This window comes from Ochlerotatus camptorhynchus, unplaced genomic scaffold (assembly GCF_037179485.1).
Source record: "Ochlerotatus camptorhynchus isolate MF236.1 unplaced genomic scaffold, CSIRO-AGI_Acam_v1.1 ptg000239l, whole genome shotgun sequence".
Taxonomy (NCBI): Eukaryota; Metazoa; Arthropoda; class Insecta; order Diptera; family Culicidae; genus Ochlerotatus; species Ochlerotatus camptorhynchus.
In genome coordinates this window covers 294,046-318,314 of record NW_027040729.1, presented here as the reverse complement: position 1 = coordinate 318,314, position 24,269 = coordinate 294,046, and the positions used below count along the sequence as shown (strand labels likewise).

General features: G+C 41.2%; 1 protein-coding gene across 1 annotated transcript; it reads left to right on the top strand.

Annotated features, from left to right (window-relative positions):
- Nucleotides 1-8,749: 8,749 nt before the first annotated feature.
- Nucleotides 8,750-24,044, top strand: LOC135704400 (transmembrane protein 181). The gene is made up of 5 exons (XM_065225846.1): nucleotides 8,750-10,058; nucleotides 10,121-10,395; nucleotides 22,702-22,804; nucleotides 22,868-23,092; nucleotides 23,156-24,044. The coding sequence occupies exons 1-5, from the start codon at nucleotides 9,179-9,181 to the stop codon at nucleotides 23,293-23,295; spliced, it is 1,623 nt and encodes a 540-aa protein (XP_065081918.1). The 5' UTR covers nucleotides 8,750-9,178; the 3' UTR covers nucleotides 23,296-24,044.
- The last annotated feature ends 225 nt before the right edge of the window (nucleotides 24,045-24,269 follow it).

Genomic DNA, 24,269 nt, shown 5'->3' with positions numbered 1-24,269 from the left:
GATGTAGAAGAAAAAGAGGATCCACCGCAGCCAACTGAAGCTTGAACTGGGTACCTGGGCAATCCACAATACCCGCGGCAACAGCCAGCAAACGATGCCCTGTCGTATTTAGTTGTTGAATGTTGTTGCATTTTATATCATTTGTGGAGATAGGGTGGCTCTATGGCTGATGTTCGTATGATGGTAATTTACCTAAATTCAAAACTGGCGTTTTTATATAAAGGTTCTCAATCTGTAATGACACCCTGCGCTTCGGTCAGAGTGCGCATAGGGCGTCGTTGTGGCACATTTCGAGTATGAGAGAGTAATTGCAGTTAGATCAAAAGTGCCTGAGAAAAATGCAAGTAATTTCGTAGATTACCCGATGTTACGATAGTGGAGGTATGATCACAGACAAGCAGACATAACACTCTTAAAACGTTCATCAAAATCGTTTTTAACGGACAATTTAAATGTTTCCACGTGGTGTACATAATCAATTCCCTAGCGTTAGACATTTACTCACTACAACCATCTGTTGAGTGTATTGCCCATCATAGTGTATACGACAGATGGCGGTAGGGTTTACAATGATAAATGTTCAATGTGTTGTGAACATTGAGAAATATTCCGCATCACTTTCAGAAATACTTCACTTCGCAACCGATGAATCATTCTGACGGTCATATGAGTACCCAAGTAACCATATAGTCGCAATATAGCTTGTATATTCTTACTTTGCTTGAGTATGGTTAGTTGGGGAATCTGATGAAACTGTCACTTCTTGAAACTGATCCCTTTCGTATTTCTTTCTTTCTTTATTTATTTCTTTCATTCTCCTTTCGCACACGGAGCGCTCGGTGGACCAGCGACTTTGGACGTGAGCATCGTTCCAGATCACCATGGCAATTCAATTACATTTGGTGGACATCAAACCGACCAAAAAGGCGGAATTATATTAGAACCAACCAACCAAGGACGATCTACGGAAGGAAATTGCCAGCAGCGTAAGAGAAAAAGTCCAAGCCAAAGGAAGCAATTAACGACGGCGGAAGAGCAGAATATAATGAGAGCTGTCCAAATTTTTGTTTACATAGGAGAAAATTCGGTAAGATCCTTCCATTGCATTATTTTATGATTCTTCAGTATTGTACAAATATTTATACATTACACACAACTACACATAGTAATTCGGAGCGCATGTCCACGCATCCTTCCACCCCTGTAGATTCAAGAAATGTTCCCATTCATTTCCAAGAATCATCTTTGCGGCAAATACAACGCAGTAGGCCTGGCCGTATTGATGTTTATATCATATCTCAGATGTGCTGTAAACATCAATTAGACAAGAAAAATGATTATACCTCATCTAACCTAATCATTTTCCAGGATGCTTTCTCGTACTGGCTGCGTTGGTATTAGATTATTAGATTAGATTAGAAAGGTCCTCTTAGATCCGGGGGAGGAAAGAAGTTTGGTGCATCTACAAGTATTTTCCTAAAAATTCACCAAGTGAGAAACAACCCTGTCATTTTTACCGGAAGTTGAAAAGTTTCCTCCGGTTGATTCTCAATTATAAACGTTCAAAAAGCTCGGACTCCAAGTGCAACCTAACTCGCCAAGAACAATATGTTAGGGATCAGGGTTGATTCCACTCACTTGCTATAAAAAAATATTTTTCGGAATTATGCAATCATTAGATGTTATAATGCTATGTTGCACTTGTAAGTAACAGGAAGAGGGTGTAAAGTATGTGTTTGACTCATAAAACCTGCCAATTTCGCTTTGAGCGCGTCACATTCGATTTATGATTCGTGAGCGTTCACTCAGAGTGAGCGCTCACGAGTCGTAAAATCGCTGATTGTGACGCAATGAAAGCAATATTGACAGATTTTATGTGTCAAACATATACTTCATGACCTCTTCTTGTAACTTACAAGTACTAATTAGCATTATAATATTTCATGATTACATAATTCCGAAAAACATTTTTTTATAGCAAGTGAGTGGAAGTAACCCTGGAGGGTGCGTCCTTTAGTGATCACATTGTGGTGATCTGGACCTCCTCGCTGAACGCTGGACGCTGAGGCCAGTTGGTAAGTTATAGCGAATTCGTTTATTATCGGGGTTGGAACCAGTTCCAACCCAGTGCGAAACCGAACTTTTTGTCAGTGCGAACCTCAACCTGAGCTGGGTTTTAAAAACAAACGATCAAACTGACGTTTGTCAGAAAACAAGCAGACCCAATCTTGATACCCGATCCAGGTTGGAACTGAATAATAAACGAATTCGCTATTAGTGTTCCGAGAGGTCGTCTTCCGGTTTGTGTAGTCTAAGTCGAAACGCTGAAGAACTGTCCGTGAAGTTGCAAACCGTCTAGACAAGGTGGCACCTCAAGAGTTAGCTTGAATTCCTCTCGACGACAATAGCGAAGATTGTACACATTGAAACAGCTTCCCAGATGCGCTGAACCGGTCGTACGTCAACCCGTGACCTAGCACCACGTTTCGAATTGGAAAACGACATCACGGCCCTGGAAGGAGCCGGAGCAGCAGACATCGAGCAGTGTGTGTGTGTGTGTGTGTGTGTGTGTGTGTCATCCTCTATCCCTCACCCAGCCGGGGGCGTTGGACAAGTAGAACTGCGAATAATTTGATCAAATATCATGCTCTGTTGTGGTGCCCTTTATGTTATGAAGATTAGTTATTCAAAAAAGGTAACTTTTGAGGCAAGACAGGGTGTCCTCAACAAGTTAAGGGAACAGGATGCACTAAATGTCCACAACAGGTACAGCAAAACATCACATAGACGCCCTTATTCACACTAACTACTCAGGGGGTAGAAGGTCAAGAAGAGCCACCGCCGCCAACTAAAGCTTGAACCGGGTACCTGGGACTCCCACGATATACCCGCGGCAATGGTCAGCAGACGATGCCCTGTGCGTATTTAGTATGTAATATGTTTTATTTGGATACACAAAATGTTTGAAGCCATGCGTTATCTAAACCATAATTTGCATCACCACAAATACACTTGTCAACAATTTTCAACTGGAACGTACTCACCAAATCACTTCACCCGGGAGCGCATTCCCTATGCTTCCATGCATATTTTTTTTTGCCTCAGCAGACATCGAGCAGTGTGAGTCAAAAACCTAGAACATTTTCCTTTTTTGCTATACAATACAGAAAGTGAGTACACAAATTGGTTCTTGTGTAAATTTTGCTGTTCCCTGAATATATTACACTCAGGTGTGTTTCTTCTAGTACGGTTTGTCGACTCTGATATAGATAAGAGATGAGTTAGCGCTCGGCTGACTAGTGACGACGGCTACATCGGAAACGGGTGGACCTACTGCTGAAAAGTCACCAACCTACTGAACTGAAAAGTCCTTGACATACTGAACAAATTAGCTGAAGACAGAAACCTTCTGTATGGCCGGCCTGGATCCCAAGATATATCATATCTAGATGATTTACTTGCACACTAGTGCCGCGTGGTGAGAAAATTTTGACATACTGAACAGAAAAGTCTGGCTCTTAAAGACCATTCAAACAAGTGTCAAAGCAATGAGTTTTATTTTGCACAGGTGACGAAGGCCTCAAAACGAACTTTTGTCCCATCTTACTCTATTGGATCTATTGTGGATGACATTCTCGAACTATTACATCCTTGTGTACCTTTTCCTTGACTCCTTCCCTACCAGTTGATAGATTGTAGCTCGTAACCTCAAGTAAGCCACGAGTATTCGAACACCTCTTGTTCTAATTCAAGTGTTAATAAACATTGTTAAAAGTAAAATGAATTTCGGCTTCATAAAGCTTTGGCATTTGAGCCTTGACAAATAAATAAATTTACAGATATATGGGGTTTAATCCATTCCATTGGGAGTTCAATATGTTACAATGAAATAATCAAATTGAAATTTCCATTTATTCACTTACAACGTTTGATATTTTATAGATTTAGTTTTAGTTGAATTCACTTCTGCCATAATTCTGCAACATTAAGGCACAGACAAACAGACATAACACTCACCATCACATTCTTCGCAAATAAGATTTTAGTTGGGAATGTGCTTGCATGTGTCATGGTGGCGCCACTGAAGCGTTAAGCAAGCCACTACATTTTGAACTTATCAATGATTCCAGTTCTTTTTAAAGCCAATTTAGTAGATGTCAGTTCTTGAGAATGATAAGGGGACCAAGGCATCCCACTTAAGACATATACAGTAACGACCCGATTTTGTCAGCCCCCTTTTGCAAAAACTTTTCTAATGTTCGCTTTTTCAGTGGTCTTATTGCACCAAAGTATAAACACCTATATTGTAGATGCATGAGAATGATTTAGAGTTGAGATTTTATGAAATTATTTAATGATAAAAGTCTAATGCGCCCCTCCGACAAAATCGGCACAAAATGTACGGATGTACTTGGGACCAATAGGCTAGTCAAGTGAGCCAAATTAAAATCGTCAGTTTCAACCGGTTGTTATAAATATGCAATTCCGACAAGCACGGACGAAAAATATGAATGAATAACAAGCAGAGACAAAGCGGATCAAGCGTTGGCAACCTGTATCAAGTTCCTGGACCAGCATTCGGATGCTGTTGGATATTAGTTGATGGAAGATGTGGATGAACGGATTAAAAGTAAGCAATTGAGAGCCATCAGAAAGACGAAGAAGAGCAACACTAAAGGGCGAACACGAAATTATTGCGACACCGAAAATGTCATGCAAATTTTCTTATAATGTTTAGAATCAAACCAAAATTTCAGGGTAGTTTTATACATATATTTACTTCAAAAATCAAAAGAAAAGTTAATCGATGGAGCCTTGAGTGTAAAATTGAACGCATTTTCGCTTGATGCCCTCCATCAAAATCTTTACAGTGTCATCCGGTACCAGTTTCTCAGTTTTTTTTTCCATTTTCTTAACATGTCCTTCTCGTCTTCTTGCTCTTCCGAAGTTCCTGCTTCATTATTGCCCAGTACTGCTCCACCAGGCGCAGCTCCGGACAGTTTGGCGGATTCATGTCCTTTGGAACAAAATGGACAGAATTGGCCTCATACCACTCCAGGACACTTTTAGAATAGTGGCATGATGCCAAATCTGGCCAAAATAGCGGAGCTTCGTCGTGCTGCTGCAAGAACGGCAAAAGGCGCTTCTCGAGGCACTCAGATTTGTAGATCTGTGCCCTTTGTCACGAAAGGCTCACTCCTCAGTCCGCAAGAGCAGATGGCCTGCCAAATGAGATATTTGGAGGTGAACTTCGACATTTTCTTCTTCTTAAATTTGTCGTCCACATCGAACTTGCTTTTGCCGGTGAAAAAGTCCAACCCCGGAATTTGCTTAAAATCGGCTTTTATATACGTATCGTCGTCCATCACACAGCAGCCATATTTTGTCAGCATCTTCTCGTAGAGCTTCCGTGCCCGAGTTTTAGTCGTCGATTGTTGCCGCTCATCGCGGTTTGGGAAGTTCTGTACCTTGTATGTATGTAGTCCAGCTCTCTTCTTTGCATTCTGGACGTAGCTCTGCGACATGCCGATCTTTTTAGCCAGATCACGGCTTGAGACGTTGGGATTTGCTTTAATCATCCGCTTCACCTTTCCCTCCGTCTTTTTGTTCTCCGGTCCCGGTTTTCTTCCAGCTCATTTGCCGTGGTCCAACGTCAACCGCTCCTGGAACCGCTTCAACACTCTGGAGACGGTTGAATGGTGAATGTTCAACATTTTTCCCAACTGCCGGTGCGACAGGTCAGGAAATTCCAGGTGTTTGGAAAGAATTTGTTCTCTCAACTCGCGTTGGTTCACCTCCATTTTCGTTGAATCGAAAAACACGACTTCGAGTTTGACAGCATGTACACAATACACATCAATGAGAAAGTGTGCAAAATTTGGTTGATTTTTACCCAATGGTAAAAAAGTTATGCCCTGTTGAATGTGTCGCAATAATTTCGTGTTCGCCCTTTAGTAAATTTTAAATTCGTTAATGAACAATCTTAGCGGTTTGGGCCTCCTGTTTATTTATTAGGGCGTGTTGAAAAGTTCAAAGTTATGGAAAATCGCAGTCGTTTAACTATTCCACCAAAATTTGTATACCTCAGTTAGATAATTCATTACCCAACAGCGACCGAGACAGCGACTGCTGACATTACTAAGCTACTTAAGGTCTATTGCTGGTACTACTATCGCCGGTGGGAATTTTAGGTCGAATCCTTCCTGATTTCTAGTTTGTAGCATTGCCCGAGTAGCATGATGATGTAGAGGCACATGGCACATCTTCCACTTGCCGATTGAGTACTTAGGATACATTTATTTGGTGAACGTCTACCAGAATGACACCCTCGTGGGTGGACAACTTCTGCCATCAGTCACCCTTCTCGTTCTCGTGCAGGTGCAGAACTTCGAGGTTGGCAACGGTCAGCGTATACTTGCTAACAGTTGAACCCAGAGGAATGAATGGTCTACAAAAAAAGTTAAGGGTTGTGTCCAAAGCACGACCGCATTGTTGACTTAGAACTACGAGATTGTTTTTGATGTTCCATTCACTAATATATTAATAACAAAATAAATGGTTTAGAAACTGAACTCCAATTGGAATTTACAGAGAATGCTACAATGCATAATCACGATGGTGTTTCAATATGATGTCTGTGTTTGGGAAACAATAACAAAATGAAATTTTGATTGCCTTCCTTTTTGCACACGCCAGTAAGTTACACAGACTCCTCCCCATTTGCGTAGTTTGCCAATGTCAATACCATGAAAGCAAAGGGCAATTAACGAGTTATTAACGAAAGATGAAGAGAATCGATCAAAATCACTTGCACCCCTGTTTCCGAGTTTGGTTACAAGATTACAACTTTGGAGAGCATTTTGTGTGGCCGTTGGGGGCATGTGGTTCTGATTATGGACAAACAGGCACAGATAAATGCTATTCCAACTCTTTACTGTAATAAGCTTGTTGGCCCTGAAAAGGGCCATTGTGTTGCCAAATTTGGTGATGATTTAACCTCCGAAACCACACAGAGTGCGTCTATCGCTTGAAAACGTAGACGACATACATGGCCGCTGATGCTTGGCGTGTTCACTTTTTATTTTTACATTGGACAATTAACACTTATTCAATAGTTTCTTGTTGAAAATCATCAGTCGGAAACATTGCTTTTGATGCGTAGACATATTTCTGATCGATTGGTGAAAAAATTATTGAAATTGGTCCAGGGGCAGCTGAGTTATTAATGTTCAAAATCTTTCATAACTTTGTTACATGTTCCATTTTCTGTTTTCACAAAGTGTACCCCCATATAGAAATCACAGACGTAGTCCTACGTCAAACAAGATCCACATACGTGTTATTTGATGCTCGTTTTACTTATAAACAGGACAAGCACAGTTATTACCATCGTATATACCCTGCAATATGCACACAAATAGCTCATTTAGTCATCCGTGAGAACTTGACGAGGTAAACAAATAATCTTAAAAGTCATAACTGCAGGGTTGGCAAACTCATGGGGTACTGAGACCGACGGCTTGATTGTCACACTTCGGCACAACGCTGTAATGGGACAATTCGTTTGACTATGTTTCCAATCTTTCCAGCACAAAGTTATTATGAAAATATCTGGAAGGAAGTAGGCCGCGCGATTGAAATGACGTGTTTTGATTTTGCTAAAAAAAAAGTCTCTGTGTTTTTATGGATTTTATCAAATTTGAACGATTAAAAAAAAACTCTAAAATTGATTGTGATAAGATCTTATTCCGGATTTGTATCTGAAGGACGAAAATTGGAAGAGGCTGATAGGCAAACAGAAGGTCATCAAGATGGAGTGAATCAAGCGAGTTGGTCGCCGGTAAGGGCCAGTAAGTGCTGCCAGCAGATGAATCAATAGGTATTCGAAACAAAATTGGTAAGAAATGTCCATTCAAATCGATTTAATACAGTTGAACAAATTTCAAAACTATATACGTGCCAGATTTCGAAATAATATTTTTTGAATATATAAGTGTATTTATGAGACCATTATCCATTTGATAAAGGTAGAGTGAACATGCGGGGCTTATTGTAAGGAAAAGTGACCTCGGAGTGGTCGTGAATTACCAGGCATTCTGAAATGGGTCACTGGAGCTGCAATAGAGCTAACACCTTCTTACTCCCGGACTAAACCTGCTTTAATTTAAGGGTAATAAAAAGCAGTTTTCTTCCATAATAACACTGCCGGACAGTGGGGGTTAGATTGCACACACACACACACACACACACACACACACACACACACACACACACACACACACACACACACACACACACACACACACACACACACACACACACACACACACACACACACACACACACACACACACACACACACACACACACACAACACACACACACACACACACACACACACACACACACACACACACACACACACACACACACACACACACACACACACACACACACACACACACACACACACACACACACACACACACACACACACACACACACACACACACACACACACACAAAGTTATTATGAAAATATCTTCATTGGAGCAATCAGTTTTGACAAAAACGCACATGGGACCGACTTGCGATGAGCAGCAGTATGGGCATTAGAAGGCTGTGTGATTACTCCAAAACAGTGCGTTAATGATAACATTCGTGAGTTCCTTCCGTGGTCAGGCAGCACGTTGTGAGATACGCAACCATGTGACAAGAGGATACCCACCATGCCAATAAGACTGGAGTGGCACGTGCGCGTCTGCGCTCCAGCAGCCTTTCTCCATATTCAACTCTGGGAAAGCGCACAGCAATTTTCCTGATGAAAATCCAACACTTTGTTTTGACAGAATCGGGAAACAGGAAATCTCCCGAAACACGAATCGGAACCATCGTCCAGTTGCTAATGTGATTTTGTTACTGGTGTTCGATTATAGAAAATTGATTGATTGGCCCCAGAATAGTTCCAATTATTACGGGTTCACGTTACTGGTAGTGTTTAAAAAGTAACACCTGTGTAATTACCAAGTATACTAGATCATAGTCTTGTGTGTTTTGCCTGCTACTACGACTCTGCCTTTCGCCGTGGAAAAAGATGGCCTCCGGAAAATTTTCCCTGTGAAGTGGCTGAAGTGATTGTGTTGTGAAGTTTACAGCAAGAAGTGTCGAGTGTTTAAAAATGGCTACTAAACCACCTCAGGATACCTCCGGTCTGGGTTATTCGTACGTAACCCCCGGAGGGATGTTCCTGAGGTTGAGAAACTCCCTATCACAGTTTAGTGATTTGTTCAGCGAGTTTAACAAGTACATCGCCCCTGCCTATCATCACGATCGCTGTGAACGGTCCGTCCATATGCGACTGTATTCAATGAACAAGCGGGAATTCGTAGTGGTCTTTTTGGCGTTCTTTGCCTGCTTCGGATTGGGCATCTTCATTGGGTTGGCTGGACCACCCATTACCTTGACTACGATGGTCACCGGAAGTTCGCTGATGCCAAATACGACCAGTCCAAACCTGGACTACTTAGCCAATGGGCCGTTTGTGATGCGAACGCCACTGATGACTACGTACTCACAGCAGCTGTGGCTAATAGCCAACATCGAGACGGACAACACCGATGATGAGATATTCGACAAAAGTTTCCATGTCAGTGTTGGAATCGACGGCCTCACGGTGGAGCACAAACCGGTTACGGTATTGAGTGTTGAAAACAGTAAAAATCGTACGCGCCATTTGACCTGCTCACGTGATGCCTGCGACGAGTTCATCGTACTACATCTGGGCTTTTTGGATTATGCCCATTACATCATCACGGTACGATTCATTGGGCTGGATGGATTCCACCATCGGTACAACATCAATAGCGTACAGTTCTACTTCAAAACATACAATCCAGCGTTCACCCAGATCGAGATATGGTTCCGATTCATATTTCTGTTGTTTACATTCATTGTGACCTGTTGGTTCGCGCACACCCTTCGGAAGTATCCCATCTACGATTGGTCGATAGAGCAGAAGTGGATGTCGATTCTGCTGCCATTGTTGCTGCTGTACAACAGTAATGACATTAGCGTTTGTTAGCATTGAACGGTTTTAATAAATAGAGTGGTCATTTTGCAGATCCCGTTTTCCCGTTGATATTCTTGATAAACAGTTGGCTACCGGGAATGCTGGACGCAATCTTCCAAGCCACGTTCCTGTGCGCCTTGCTACTGTTTTGGTTGTGCATCTACCACGGACTGCGTCAGAACGAACGGAAGCTGCTGACGTTCTATGTACCGAAGTTGATCGTAATTTTGCCCATATGGTTGTGTGCCGTTGTGCTAGCGACGTGGGAAAGCAACGAAATGAAGGATCCCACCTACAGCCATTTCGTCGACACCGCGAACTATAATGTGAGTATATAGTGGAGAGCGAGCAACAGAACAGTTAGGCAGAGGCAGTAGGTCTCGACACTGGGGGTATATAACCAAAGCAACACACATGATCTGTAATAGTTTATATAACCTTTGTATGACTGGTTTTGGTTGTGCAGTAGTTTACTCAACATAATTAAATGAATTTGTGCTACTTATTGGGAAGCTTATTCTTCTTGGTCTTCTAGGCTTTTACGCTTCTGTAGCGATCGTTTTGCCGGCTCTCAGCTTAGTGTTCTACTAGGTGCACTTCCACAGTTATGAAACGAACCTGCCCCGCCTCCGGGTTGGTAATACCGTGCCTTTACTGACTAGGCTATCTGAGGCCCATCGGTATATAAGCTGCTAAAACATAATTTTAAAATGGTTACTGCATGTAAAATAATGTAATGTTCGGGTTCACAAATATAGAGATTTTTGAACCTTTTCACCGGCGTAGTAAAATTTTTAAGACACTGGGCGACTTTAAATGTTCATGTCCTTCATGGCATTATTTTCAAGATGTTGAATGTAGCCTTCCCACGCTCCCCCTAGTCAACAGACTAGAAATAGTCCCGATGATGAGTTGTAAAAAAAAATTCAGATTATACAGACTACATATACTACAGTTACAAACGAATATAACAAGGAAATAATTGTCAAGGTACTAAAAATGTATAAATCTAAAATTTTACCCTCAGCTGTTAGGCGTCAAGCGCCTTCGGTCAGCGAAAAAGGCAGAGAATCTTCGGCACAGCATATTCCGTGTCAAGTGGAAATCGAACATCGACGCTACTCGGTTGAACACTCGCTACAAGCCGTAAATAGCGCTCCCTAAGCTATCATTAGTTCGAAGAAGTGCAAGTCTTTGCATAAAAGGTTGAACATTACTGTTCACTTGTTGCAGAATTGCATCGCAGTCGATTCTTCCTTGCAGAGATCGGCGACGGTTAAGGCTCTGAAAACATCTCTTCGGATACGTAAGGGCTCGACATTGATCAATTGGCAGTGATTCTCGTAGCTTGGAAGACGAAGTGGGTATCTCCAAGGCAGCTTACGGAGTGCGAAGCGAAGAAAACGTCGTCGCACAGATTCAATTCGCTCGGCCCCATTATTGTAGTTCGGGCTCCAGATTTGCAGAGCAGTATTCCAAAGTTGATCGTACGAGAGAGCAATAGAACGATTTCAAGCAGTAAATGTCTGTGAAGTTCTTAGTAATCTTGAAGACAAAGCCAAGAGTTCTGGACGCTTTGTCGACGACTTTGAGTCCAGAAAAAAACGCCTAAGTCTCTCACGCAATGCACCCGTTCGATAGTCGTGCCTAGTAGTTTGTAGTTGAAAATAATCGGTTGTTTCTTGCGTGAGAAAGTAATGATTGTAAACTTAGCTGGGTTGACTACCAAGTCGGTTTAGACTACACCAGTCAGCAAAGATGTCAATCTGATTTTGGAGAGAACGGATGCGCAGAAACACTTTCAGATCGTCTGCAAACGATAATCGTGGCCCTGTGATAACATGGTGAACGTCGTCGAAGTAAAGGAGAAATACCAATGGTCCCAGATGGCTACCCTGAGGTATACCGGACTTTGCGCAGATGCTTGCTGAGCGACAAGTACCCAAAGTTACTGTCATTTGGCGCTCCGTGAGGTATGAGCGAAACCATCTCCAAAAATTTCCACCGATCCCTAGCCTATCAAGCTTAGCGATCCGAATTTCGTGGTTCAGCTTATCGAATGCTGCCGTAAGATCTGTGTAAATAACGTCCGTTTGAGTCTGAGCAATCAAACTGTACGTGACGTAAGACGTCAGGCTCAGCAGGTTCGTAGTTGTGGAACGCGCAGTTATGAATCCGTGTTGATCTATACTTAGATATTGCTTGCAATGCGCATTTAGGGACTCTATGACAACCAATTCAAAAAGTTTTGATACAGCACTCAGCGACGTGATTCCCTGGTAGTTGTTTACGTCGCGTTTGCTTCCCTTTTTATGAACAGGAAACATATCCGCAGACTTCCAGCAAGACGAAAAGATGACGCTGGAAAGAGAAAGCTGGAATATGCGGCGCAGTGGATCTAAAAGACAAGTGATGTTCTTTTTAAGAATAATCGACGGAACACCATCGGGTCCAGCCTTAGCTGAAGTCTTAAGTTTAGATGCTGCTCTAGAAATCGTATCTGTAGTGGCGTCGACAGCGCTAAGCGTTTGGTTGACCAAAGGAACATTACTGACCGCGGAAGTAATGAGATTAGCGGAGAGTAGCTCGTCTTGCAACACACTAGCAAATTTGGCTGAGAACAGGTTGTAAATGTCTTGTTGATTGCCAGCAGTTTCACCGTTAAAAATCATTTGAGAGGGTAAGCCGACTTCCCTGCGTTGCTCATTTACGAAGTTCCAGAAGAATTTCGGATGTGATTTTAGCCGCCGTTGAATCCTCCTTTGATAGCGTTGAAAACAGAGACATAGTAGCATTTCAGCGGCAATGCGCGGAGTTTAGTAAATCTTCTGAGAGCAGCTTTCTTAGTTCTTTTCAACAAGCGAAGATCTTTCGTCATCCACGGGATGCGAGAGTCGATATGGATGATCTTTTGGAAACGTGCCTGTCAGTAACATACCGTATGCCTGATAATGTTTGCACCATCGTACAAATAAGGTTCCCGTTTCACCTGTGCATACAATGCCTTGGTTTTCTTTGCATGCACGTAACCTATAGCTCATACCGTAGTAGCAACAATCAATACGAAACTAACGATTTTAACTTGGCTCACTACTTGACTAGCCTATTGGTCCCAAGCAAATCGATTAACGTACCCCATTCTAGTCAAAATTCTAGTGCTACACAATGTTTGTTTTGATTCGCTATGAAAGTTTGACAGATAAAATGAGGGGTTATTGGATTTTCCTATGTTTCGAGGGGTGAATCGATTAGCTTGGGACCGAAGATAGTACCAGAGCTGAGCCAAAAAGTTGAGCACGTTTCTTCGGGACCTACTAGTCTTAGAGTTACCTCTATGGTAGTAGGCTGTGTATAAAAGAAAATGATTTATTTAGTTTGACAGTTGCACCATGACGAGTTGGCAGTGTATTCGTGATTTGTCCCACGCGCAAATGTCGCAAAAAGACATTTCAATCGCCGTGGGAGTGTCCCGGTGGACTGTCAAAAGGGTTTTAGACCGAGAAAAGAAAGGACAACTATCCGCGAAGGTGGCCACAGGTCGTCCGAGGTCAGCTCGGGTTATCGCTACTATCAAAAGGAAGATTCGGGTGAATCCAGTGCGTTCAATAACGAAAATGGCAAAGGAACACGGGATCAGTGACTTTACGGCACGGGAGATCGTAAAGGAAGATTGCGGGGCAAAGTCGAGGGCACGGAAAAAAAACTCACATGATTACCAACCGCTACGAGTCGAACGATGCAAGAAAATCTTGAACTTGCTTAAACGAAAAAATCCTTTAATCCTGTTCACCGACGAGAGCATGTTTACCGTTGATCCCGTATCAAATTCCAGAACCGGCCGGTATATTAGTTCTCTTCCAGTAAAAGACGTGGCCGACGAGCACAAGAACGTGTATCTGACCAAGCATCCTGCTAGCGTTATGTCGTTTGGATTGGTGGCTTCCGATGGCAAAAAAATGAACCCGGTGTTCATTCCAGAAGGCGACAAGGTCAACACGGAGGTCTACATCGGGATTTTGAGTAAGTATGTTCTTCCGTGGATCAAAGAACAGTACGGTCCGAAGCCAAATGTTGTATTTCAACAAGATGGGGCTCCGTGCCACACCTCGAACCGCCTTCAGAAGTGGTTTCAGGAACATCTTCCGTTCAAGGCGAAGGATATGTGGCCGCCATCCAGCCTCGATCTTAATCCGCTGGATTACTCAATATGGCGCGTCATGAAGGCCAAGGCCTGTTCTAAACGCCACCCGAGTACAGCAAGCCTCAGACAAACATTGACCCGTACCTGGAGAGAAATGGATCCAGACTACATTATTAGAACCTGCCGTGCATTCCGGAAGCGTGTGGAGTAATTGCAGCAAGTGGAAACTCGATCGACATCCCCCTTTACATAAACAAAAAAACTCGAAAACAAAATTTTTGAGAATTTTTTTAATTTTGACATTGCTCAATGGTGCAAACATTATTACGCATACGGTATGTCAAGACGTGAGAAAAAGTTTGTGCAGCAATCAACATTGCTGCACAAACTTTTTCTCACGTCTCACGTCTACAGGATCTAGAATATGCTCCAAAGCTAGGTTAGACAGCACATGGACAATACTGCGATGGTCAGGGCTGACCTCAACCGCTGATCGGATTCAGTTCCAATTATCGTGTGTGGTGATGTCAGGTTGTCGGCATAAGCAGCAGCAACAGCAGTGCTTTCAGCACGTGGCGTTGAACATTGTTCTCAAGTACACAACGAAAAGATGCCTGCAAGCAGCGAGCTGCAGCCCACATGAGCATCCATAGAAGGAGGAAGAAGCCGCACCGCTATTGATCGGAATCAGTAGCTCTTCGTGAGTTTCTGTGGGCCATATATGTCAAGCGCTTCATAATAAAGAGTACAAACAGAGAGAACCCCGCTAAAATTCTTATTCCTACACAAAATACAAACTCTTGCTGCAGTTAACAAATAAGATTTATTATACAAGACCACGTAGTCCTACGTCGCCATTGCGTACAACCCCATAGGGCTGTCCCTTGTAGTTTTTAGATATAGTTCTTACTTGATCCAAATCAGTTCCCAGGAATCATAAAAAAAATCCCAATTTTAAATATTCAGATACTCCCGAGCAACCTGATTCTTAAGGGGAAGCTCACCGCTCCGAAAAAAATAATTACGTTTTGATTTTTCTAAAAATATTGGAAAAAGATATCAAAAATCTAAAAAAAATCACATTTTGTCTAATTTTTCAAAGAAAATTCACGTGCGAAAACATTTTGTATGAGTTATTATGGCATAAAGTTGGACTCAAAAAACCACAAAACATCGATTTTTCAGTTTTGCTGAGGGTCCAATTTTTTTTCATGATGAGATAGAAAAAATATTTTTACATGTAATTTTTGAAAAAAATCTAGGGAAGAAACTGATTTTCTTGGATTTTTTATATTTTTTTCCAATATTTTTAGAAAAATAAAATTTATCCCGTGGCAATGCCCCCGTGTACTGAATGGGAATTGTGGGTTCGAATCCCACCGATGCCCTTAGATTTTTTCGCAAATTTTCTCACACGCACGTCTCTTGCCGATGATATGTGCTAACCTCTCAGTATCTTCTAACTGTCGCATATAAAATTTATCGAAATTATTGTTTTATTTTCGGGCCGGTAAGCTTCCCCTTAATAGACTAGTGCATGATGATACATGATAGTGGTCTACCACCTAGGTATTGTAGCACGGAAACTAAGTCCGATAGCAGTGGGTTCCCAACTAACAATTTTCGCATTGTAAACGCTTTACTCATTTCATTTAAACAGCCTCAAGCTGTATTCAAAAGTTGTACGATATGAAGAAACCTTTACTCAACCTTTAAAGTCTGGAACGCGCAAAAATTGATCAACTTCAAATTTGTGTATTTCTGTTAAAAATGCATAAGAAAAACCTGAAATGCTGCATTTGGAAGTTGAGTGTATATACAATGGTTGCTATGATGAGTTTTCACCGTTTGCTCTCCAGTTTTTAAAATGACGTCCAAGCAAGAGAAGCAGCGTGTCAAAATTTTGCTCGCGTAGCAAGAGAATCCGACGTTCTCACACGAAACTTATGTGAAGGCGGATTTCAAGCAGGTTCCGGGACAGGAGTTTTATACCGCATCAGGAAAAGGGAAGGTGGCTGAAATTTTCAAAACGCGGCATTTTCAGTACTACGGGAACAATCAATCAAGAGATCTACGTCCAGGAATGCCTGGAAAAGTGGCTGCTACCATTCATAAAGCAACATAATAGACCTGTGCTGTTCTGGTCGGACTTGACGAGGACTATGGAAAAAAGGCAATCGAGTGGTACGATGCGAATAGCGATGTTGTGGTACCCAAAGACCACAACCCTCCCAACAGCCCAGAACTCCGCCCTATCGAACGGTATTGGGCCTTGGTCAAACGGAATCTAAAAAAAAAAAACTAATAAATCCATGGAAAACGAGCAGCAGTTTAAATCTAACTGGCGTTCGGCGGCGAATAAGGTCGATGAGACCACTGTGCAAAATTTAATGGAAGAGGTTAAGCGGAAGGCACGGCAGTTCGGATTTGGAAAACCAAAAGAATAAACGAACTTTTTTTCCTTTAAATATATGAATTGAACTACCAAAAGGAAAAAAAAAGAAGATTTTTGTGATGTGAATTTTGACTGGAAGAAACGATTTTTCTGTCGACCAATTTTTGCTCGTTCCAGTCTTTATTCAAATGTTATACGATATGAGGAAAACTTTACACAACCTCTATACAAGCAAATCTGGCGAACTTAGTCAGCTATTTATGGCTGTTGTAACGGTTGGAACAAGCTCTTATTTCATTTCCATTTAGGCTTCTATACAGCTGTTATCCTGCTGTTTAGTTGTGTGTGAACTTGAAAGGCGCTTACTCAACCTTTACCCAATTATCCAACAATCACTACACAGCTTTCTCTTGACGCCAGGTTAAATATTGTTTACGCTTTTTTTTTTGTTGAAGGAATTTATCATGTTTATTTTACTGCGATTCAAATTAATCTAAATTAACTATAAGCAACACCACCAAATTATTTACACTGTACTGGAACCTGGAATCGAACTCGAGACGACCGAATTGGCGAACCTTGATACTACCAACTTCGCTACGCCAACACTTTGAACTGACGTAAACAAATTGACATGCCCTTCTACAACAAGATCGCTGAGTAGAGGCTTTATAATAGTGCACATTGTAGAGTTCCTCTAAGTTTCTGCTGTCCACGACGCACGCTTTGATCCAAGTGCCCGACTCGTATGCTCGCGTACGTTCATTACCATCTACCCGAGTATCTACAATACTCACACATTCACTGTGCTACACGCACACACTGTTATGGCAGGGTCGACTTGATGCAGACATTAGTCGGTATAGATGGATTCTGCAATCATACCAAGAGTCATACACTGATTCAAATAATCAATGCAATTGTCAGGACTCTACACACATGAATCACTTTTCTCGACTAGTTAATTCAGCAGAAGCAGAGTAAAAACTGTAAAACTGCACAAGTCTAACAATAAACCTAGTTGAGTGTAAAATAGCTTCCAAAGTAGCGCTAACACAGTTTATTAGTTGAGTACAGGTTGTTTAGTTGTTAAACCATTGAATAACGGTTGTGAAAAAGTTGAGTAAACGCTCTCCAAAATTATTTTGCTAGCTTCTGCTTGTAGCTGTACCTGCAGTTTTGTTTCAGCTACTGTACAGCACAACGCTGGAAAAGTTGGCTTCTAAAGCTGAAAATATTAGTTGGGTTCTCTTCTCTGTTTGTCTTGATCAAGCTTAATAACCTCAATATTTCGCTGTATGAAGGGTCAACAACGGATTGGGTGGATCGATAGGCAAAGTCGCCTATACGCATCTACGGGACAGTAAAGAATCTTCTTCCAGCAACATGATCGCACAATTGGTCAAAAAGACGAGCCCGCAAACAGGAAGATGCTCCAATGAGTGGGGAGAAGCATCCACCCTTGATCCATGAAATGTGATCAACAGGTAGTTGGCGTTCCCACTCTCTCCGTCTAAATCGCTTCAATCGGATGCCATGTTGGACCCTCCATTCTCTTTTGAAAATATGTATTTAAATGTATATTTATATGTTATTTTATATATAAATGAGGGCTAAGTTACTTCTGAACATAGAAGCGTAGATGCATAGGTGAAGGAGAAGATAAAGGAGAGTCAAAGATGTTGACATGCAGAATTAAAAGTTGTCGAGATTGAATGTTTAAATATCGTTGATCCAGCTACCTATCGTATAAATTTGCATATCATCGAGTTATTATTATTGTCAGTAATACTTTCATTTCGATGAAGATGGGGCTAACTATTTTACCTTTTATGTGATACCAAACATCACAGAAGCTAACTTTGAAGCGTAGACCAGCTCTATTAACAATACACTCTTTCCGAGAAGAGGCTCCATGGTACCACACATCTGCATCTTCTTCTTCTTCTGGTTTGCTCACCACCCGGAATGAACGCTCGGTGATTCTTAATAGGACTGGTAACACCTAAACTGAAATTAACTTCTTAGTAAGTTTATGAGCTTTTTCTGTATTTGTGAATAACATTTTACCATTTTTTTTTAAGATTTTGAGATTTTTTTTCTTTTGTGGGTTTCTAAAAGGATTTGGAACTCGGAAATTTCGACACATTATTTTCAAAATTTTTGTTCCTCAGGGTAGAGAATCGTATTTTAATTTGTTTTTGCAAATCCCTCCAGATAACTTTCAAAGCAGGACCGCGTGTTCTTTGATGTTGCCTCCAACGGACATTTTTCAGACAGAACAAGAGCTGAAGATCGTCGTCTATTGAAGTATTCGTTGTAAACGGCAATACCTTAATCTATTATCGTCAGGGGGTAAACAAAGTCCTAGAGCACTCAAATTTGGCCAATAGATGCTCTGATAGAACAATGTATCCACATGCCAAAATTGAGCTCTCAATGACGTTGTTTACCACCTGACGATAATAGAATAAGGTATTGCCAAAGTCGTCATCTACTCTATGTATTCCATAGATATGCAGAGTAGATATGGTCTGGTGTATGGACATTTCAATACCCGAACCCGACTCATTAAATTTTCAAGAACCCGTACCCGACCCGAACCCGACTTCAAAATACAAACCATTACCCGTACCCGACCCGAACCCGATAAATTGAATACTATTTTACCCGTACCCGACCCGAATCCGATCGATTAAATTTTCTAAAACTTGTACCCGACCCGAACCCGACAAATCATAAATCTCAATACCCGTCCGTACCCGACACAAACCCGATCCAAAATATACAGCTAAAACTGAAATTTTCGAAATGCTATTCAAAAATTAAAACTATCTAACAACATATTTATTTTCGAGTCATCGTTCGTATTCAGTATTTTACAGAATAAAGCAGTGAATATGAGAGTAAACATTAATTACCGGTAGGCCAAAAACGCTTATTCATGTGAACGAATGTCAATGTACTCAAAGTTCCCGGTGAGAGCTTTGTTCTTCTAGCGTCTAATCACAAACGAAGTGACAGACGACTAACTGGCGAAGAAATCCATTAAAATAATGTGGTTCACTGTAATAGAATTTTCTTGGAAGCTTGTGCCATCATCCACCAGATGGGTTAGTTTTTTTGTTTTGATTTGAACAAAGTTGATTTTGTGTACAATGATTCTTTGACAGTGTGCAAAGAGTGCGTATCATTTTGTCATTTTTTTATGCATTTCAGTTTTGAGTAGAGTGAAAGAGATAGAACCAAAACATTCTTGTACATTTGGTGAAAATGCTAGTTCAATCTAGTAGTAGTGTTGCCATGTGGTACAATCCAGTAGTAGTAGTGTTGCCATGTGGTACACTGAAAAATTGAAATAGCACGTTAGTCACCAAAGTTTTCGAGCCGCTCCGTCTGTCACTTCGTTTGTGGTCTAATGTTGCTCCTGCCACTGAAAAAGTTTGCTCATCCGAAGTGGATGAAACTAGAATAGCAAGTAACTACAGAATTTTTAGAACCAATATTTTTCGACTGGTTAAGATGCAACTAATATTACCCGAACCCGACCCGTACCCGTACTTGTTCGTTTATTTTGTTACCCGTACCCGACCCGAGCCCGACAAATATTTTTTTAGATCCCGGACCCGGGTCGGGTTTAGGGTAAAAATATTATCATTAAAAATAAATGCTATTACCATAGAGGTAACTCTAAGACCGAAAGGTCCCCAAGAAAAGTGCTCAACTTTTTGGCTCAGCTCTGGTACTCTCTTCGGTCCCAAGCTAATCGATGCACCCCTCGAAGGATAGAAAAATCCACGAACCCCTCATTTTATCTGTCAAATTTTCATAGCGAATCAAAACAAACATAGTGTAGTACTAGAATTTCGACTAGCATGGGCTACGTTAATCGATTTGCTTGGGACCAATAGGCTAGTCAAGTAGTGAGCCAATTTAAATTGTTAGTTTCCACCGGTTGCTATTACTGGCATCCGCAAAAAAAGTTGGAAGGGTTGTACACGGTGTTTCGTGAAAACCCATTAATGGGTAAAAAAATACCCATTTTCAAACCATGTATGCAGCTGTCAAAAAATGGGGGAATTTTGAAATCATAAAATGGGTGAAAAAATACCCATTTAAAGAATTAGTTCACGGCTGAATAATGGGTATATTTTTTACCCATTAATGGGTGAAAAAACACTTCGAAATTTTATCGTCTCATTTCCGTCACCGGCTGCAAACCTCGATGCAAACAGTTACTGTCCGCAGCAACGATCTCCGGAAAAAGATAGAATCCAAAACGTTGGAGAGGCTTACGGATAAGTCAATACAATAGATAATTTGTATTATAATGTTTCGTGAAAAATTTGAGCGGAACACCTGCATTTATTTTCAATGTTTCAAAAACTTTTTTATATCAACGAGCGCTTGCATCCTCCATTTGTAAAAATGGGTATTTTTTCACCCATTTTACGGTAAACACAATATAAGAAAATGGGTGAAAAAACACCCATTTATTGACAGACCACCCATTTACCCATTTATGAGTAAACCATAGTTTACCCATTAAATGAGGAGGGGCACTTTTAGCGGAAATGGGTATTTTTATACCCATTAATGGGTTTTCGCGAAACACCGTGTATACTAGATACGACCGCAGGGTTGGCGTTGGATAACGTATGTTATGTGTTGTACTTAATTGTGTATATTATATTTTAGGAATATTCCTTAATAACTCTTTTGCGAAAGTTTGGTGGCTTTTTGTTGGGCTGATGTTGTTGACAATGATGGAACGGGTGACCTTGTTGGACGCTTATATAGTAGAACAGAAAATATCAGAGGTGTCAGATACTCGCATACGTACGTTAAACTCTCTCTTTATAATGTTGTGGCCCTGAAAAGGGCCATTTTTCCAACGCGCTCGGCGTAGTTGCCCTTGCGGAGCAGACGGTGAATACGACCGACTGAGAACTGCAGCAGCTGGGCATTCCATGACGGCGGCCCAGTATACCGGAGCACTGGCACCAACGCACTCGGCGTAGTTGCCCTTTCGCCCCAGGCTCTGCTGCCGCTGCTCTGCTGCCGTTGCTCTGCTTCCGCTGCTCTGCTGCTGGGTCGACGATCGGATAGACAATGATGGAACGGGCGACCTTGTTGGACGCTTATATAGTAGAACAGAAAATATCAGAGGTGTCAGATACTCGCATCTGATGTCTCGGTTGGAGAAAGTATAAGAATATAAAAAAAATCAATCGATTTTCACCATCTTTAGACAATGGTTTACTTTTAACCATTTTTCAATAGTTTACAGAATGAAATCAATAGTTTTGAAACATTCAGCAAATTGCTAGAAATATTTCCAATCGATTGATGCCATTATCTCGTAAATTTATCGAGAGACGGTTGAGTTATTATCGTTCAAAATCTTTTAATTTTTCGTAACGCATCCAAAATGACTGTTTTCAATGTTGTATGTTGCCGAAAGACGTTATCCAACGTCAAAAAATGTTCCATGCCATAAATGAGCTTGTACAGTTTTGTTTTGTTTTATTTCGTGCACAAAAATTCAAAATGTTTTTGAAGTAAATCTTTGCTACAATGAATCGAGGAGTGGTTTGCGTAACATTTCCTTCTTCCGTTTTCCGCGGCTATTTAGAGATTGATAATTAAAACAATGTCCGATTTATTTTTACTCCAGAAAAAAATTATAAGGAAATGAAAATAAATAATAATTTTGCTTATAATATTACAATACTCGCCCCGCAAAAAAACACCATGATGACGTCATGCTCGTTTGGCTACATTCTACTTCGCCTCTGCTTATCTATGGAATATATAGTATCTAAAGTCCCGAGTAACAGGATATGACCTGAGCCAACACCAATTATGCGACACATTAAATTACTTGGGAATTCGAGAACAAGATAATTGGCGCTCATGAGCACCAGAGACCACGTTGGTTACAATGCCTTGGAACGGTGATGGGGCGGTATATTTGAGAAAAGCTCAACCTCCATCTTGGCTGGACCGGACGGACGTATTTCCACTGTATTCTTCATTCGACCAGCCAAACTGAATCGGGGCCTGGGCATTTAATGATTTTTCTTCTATTTCCAGGGGTTCAAAATGTTCTTCTACATTTCGGGTGCTATGTACTTGCTATACTTAGTCCTATTGATCCTACGAGCTTATAGTGAACTGCGGTCGATGCCCTTTTTCGGTAAGTTACCTATCGCCCACAGACTTCAAGTCCCGACTATCAAACCTCTATCGATACTTTCAGACATGCGCCTCAAGTTTCTAACACTGCTAATGCTGTTCGTACTTGCCATCTCGCTGACGGTTACCATGTGCCGGTTTGGATTCGGAATCCTTGAGGATAATTTCGTCGCCCAGTTGAATACCACATACAAAAGCTCCGCACAGTTTATGTGCTTCTATGGATTGTTGAATTTCTATATCTACACCATGGCCTATGTGTATTCGCCGAACGGACGACCACTGCATGGTAAGCTAAGTCCCCAAAGTCTATGTCGCATCCCTAGTGTAAATATCCATTACCCGCTCGCAGAAGCCACCATCACCAAGGACAACCCGGCCTTTTCGATGATCAACGACTCGGACGAAGAGGTGGTGTATGGTTCGGACGATGAAAGCCGCCGCCCGCTGAACTCGGCGCATGGCAAGGGGAACGACTACGATAGCGACTAAAAGCGACTTCCAGGTGCTTCCGGATCGATGACGACGACGACGATAATGATCTCAGAAAAGTTGGTAAGAACTGTTTCCGTACAAAAAAGAGAACCTGTGTGCTATGACTGAAGAAAATAGATAAACTGATGGACTTGAGCGGGGTAGTGTTGGCCGGAAACCGGTATGATTGTTCGGGGGCGATGAATAAATAAATATAAGCATATCTTTTTCACTTCTCAATCCGGTGGTGTCTCAGCAGTGTTATGAAGAAAACCAGTATGTGTTTAGATGGTAATTGTTTTTTTGTCAGCAATTTTTTCGTTCAACGTTTGATGAAAATACCGATCGCGCCATTCCAAGTAGATTAGACTATAAGTTAGAGGCGTGTTAGTTCAATTACGAAAAAATCTAGACTTCAGAAAATTTATTTCTAAACGTTTTGTTTATCCTTCAAACTATATAAGAAAAAGAAAAACACATGGGTAAATCTAACCATTCTCAACCTTGTTAGTTGTATTCGAGTATTTAGGGTACCCGGTAAATAATAGCTAGAGGTTTACAATCTAAGTAGATAAAAAAACACTACGCTTTGGAGTATCCAACAGCAGGATAAGAAAGTTGTGTGTGGTTATATATTAAAAGAAAAAAAACATGAATGGATTAGCAACAGTATCTTTACATTACCAATAAGCATGAAAACAGAAAATGAAACAAAAAAATCTTATGTGACAAACAACTGGAATGACAAATAAAATATTTATACTTGATCTGGCTAGTTTGTTTTTGATGTGAAAAAATCTTCATTCAAGTTTAGGCATTTTAAATTGCTTCCCAGCGTGATATTTAGAATATGATGATTATCGAGTTGTAACAGGTTGTGATCAAAATTACTTCACGACAATGAAATGCAACCTTCTCCACTTTGCATAAAACTTTGCACAATTCTCGATTACATTTTCGAAGGGACGTATCAGCTTTTGTAAACAATGCAT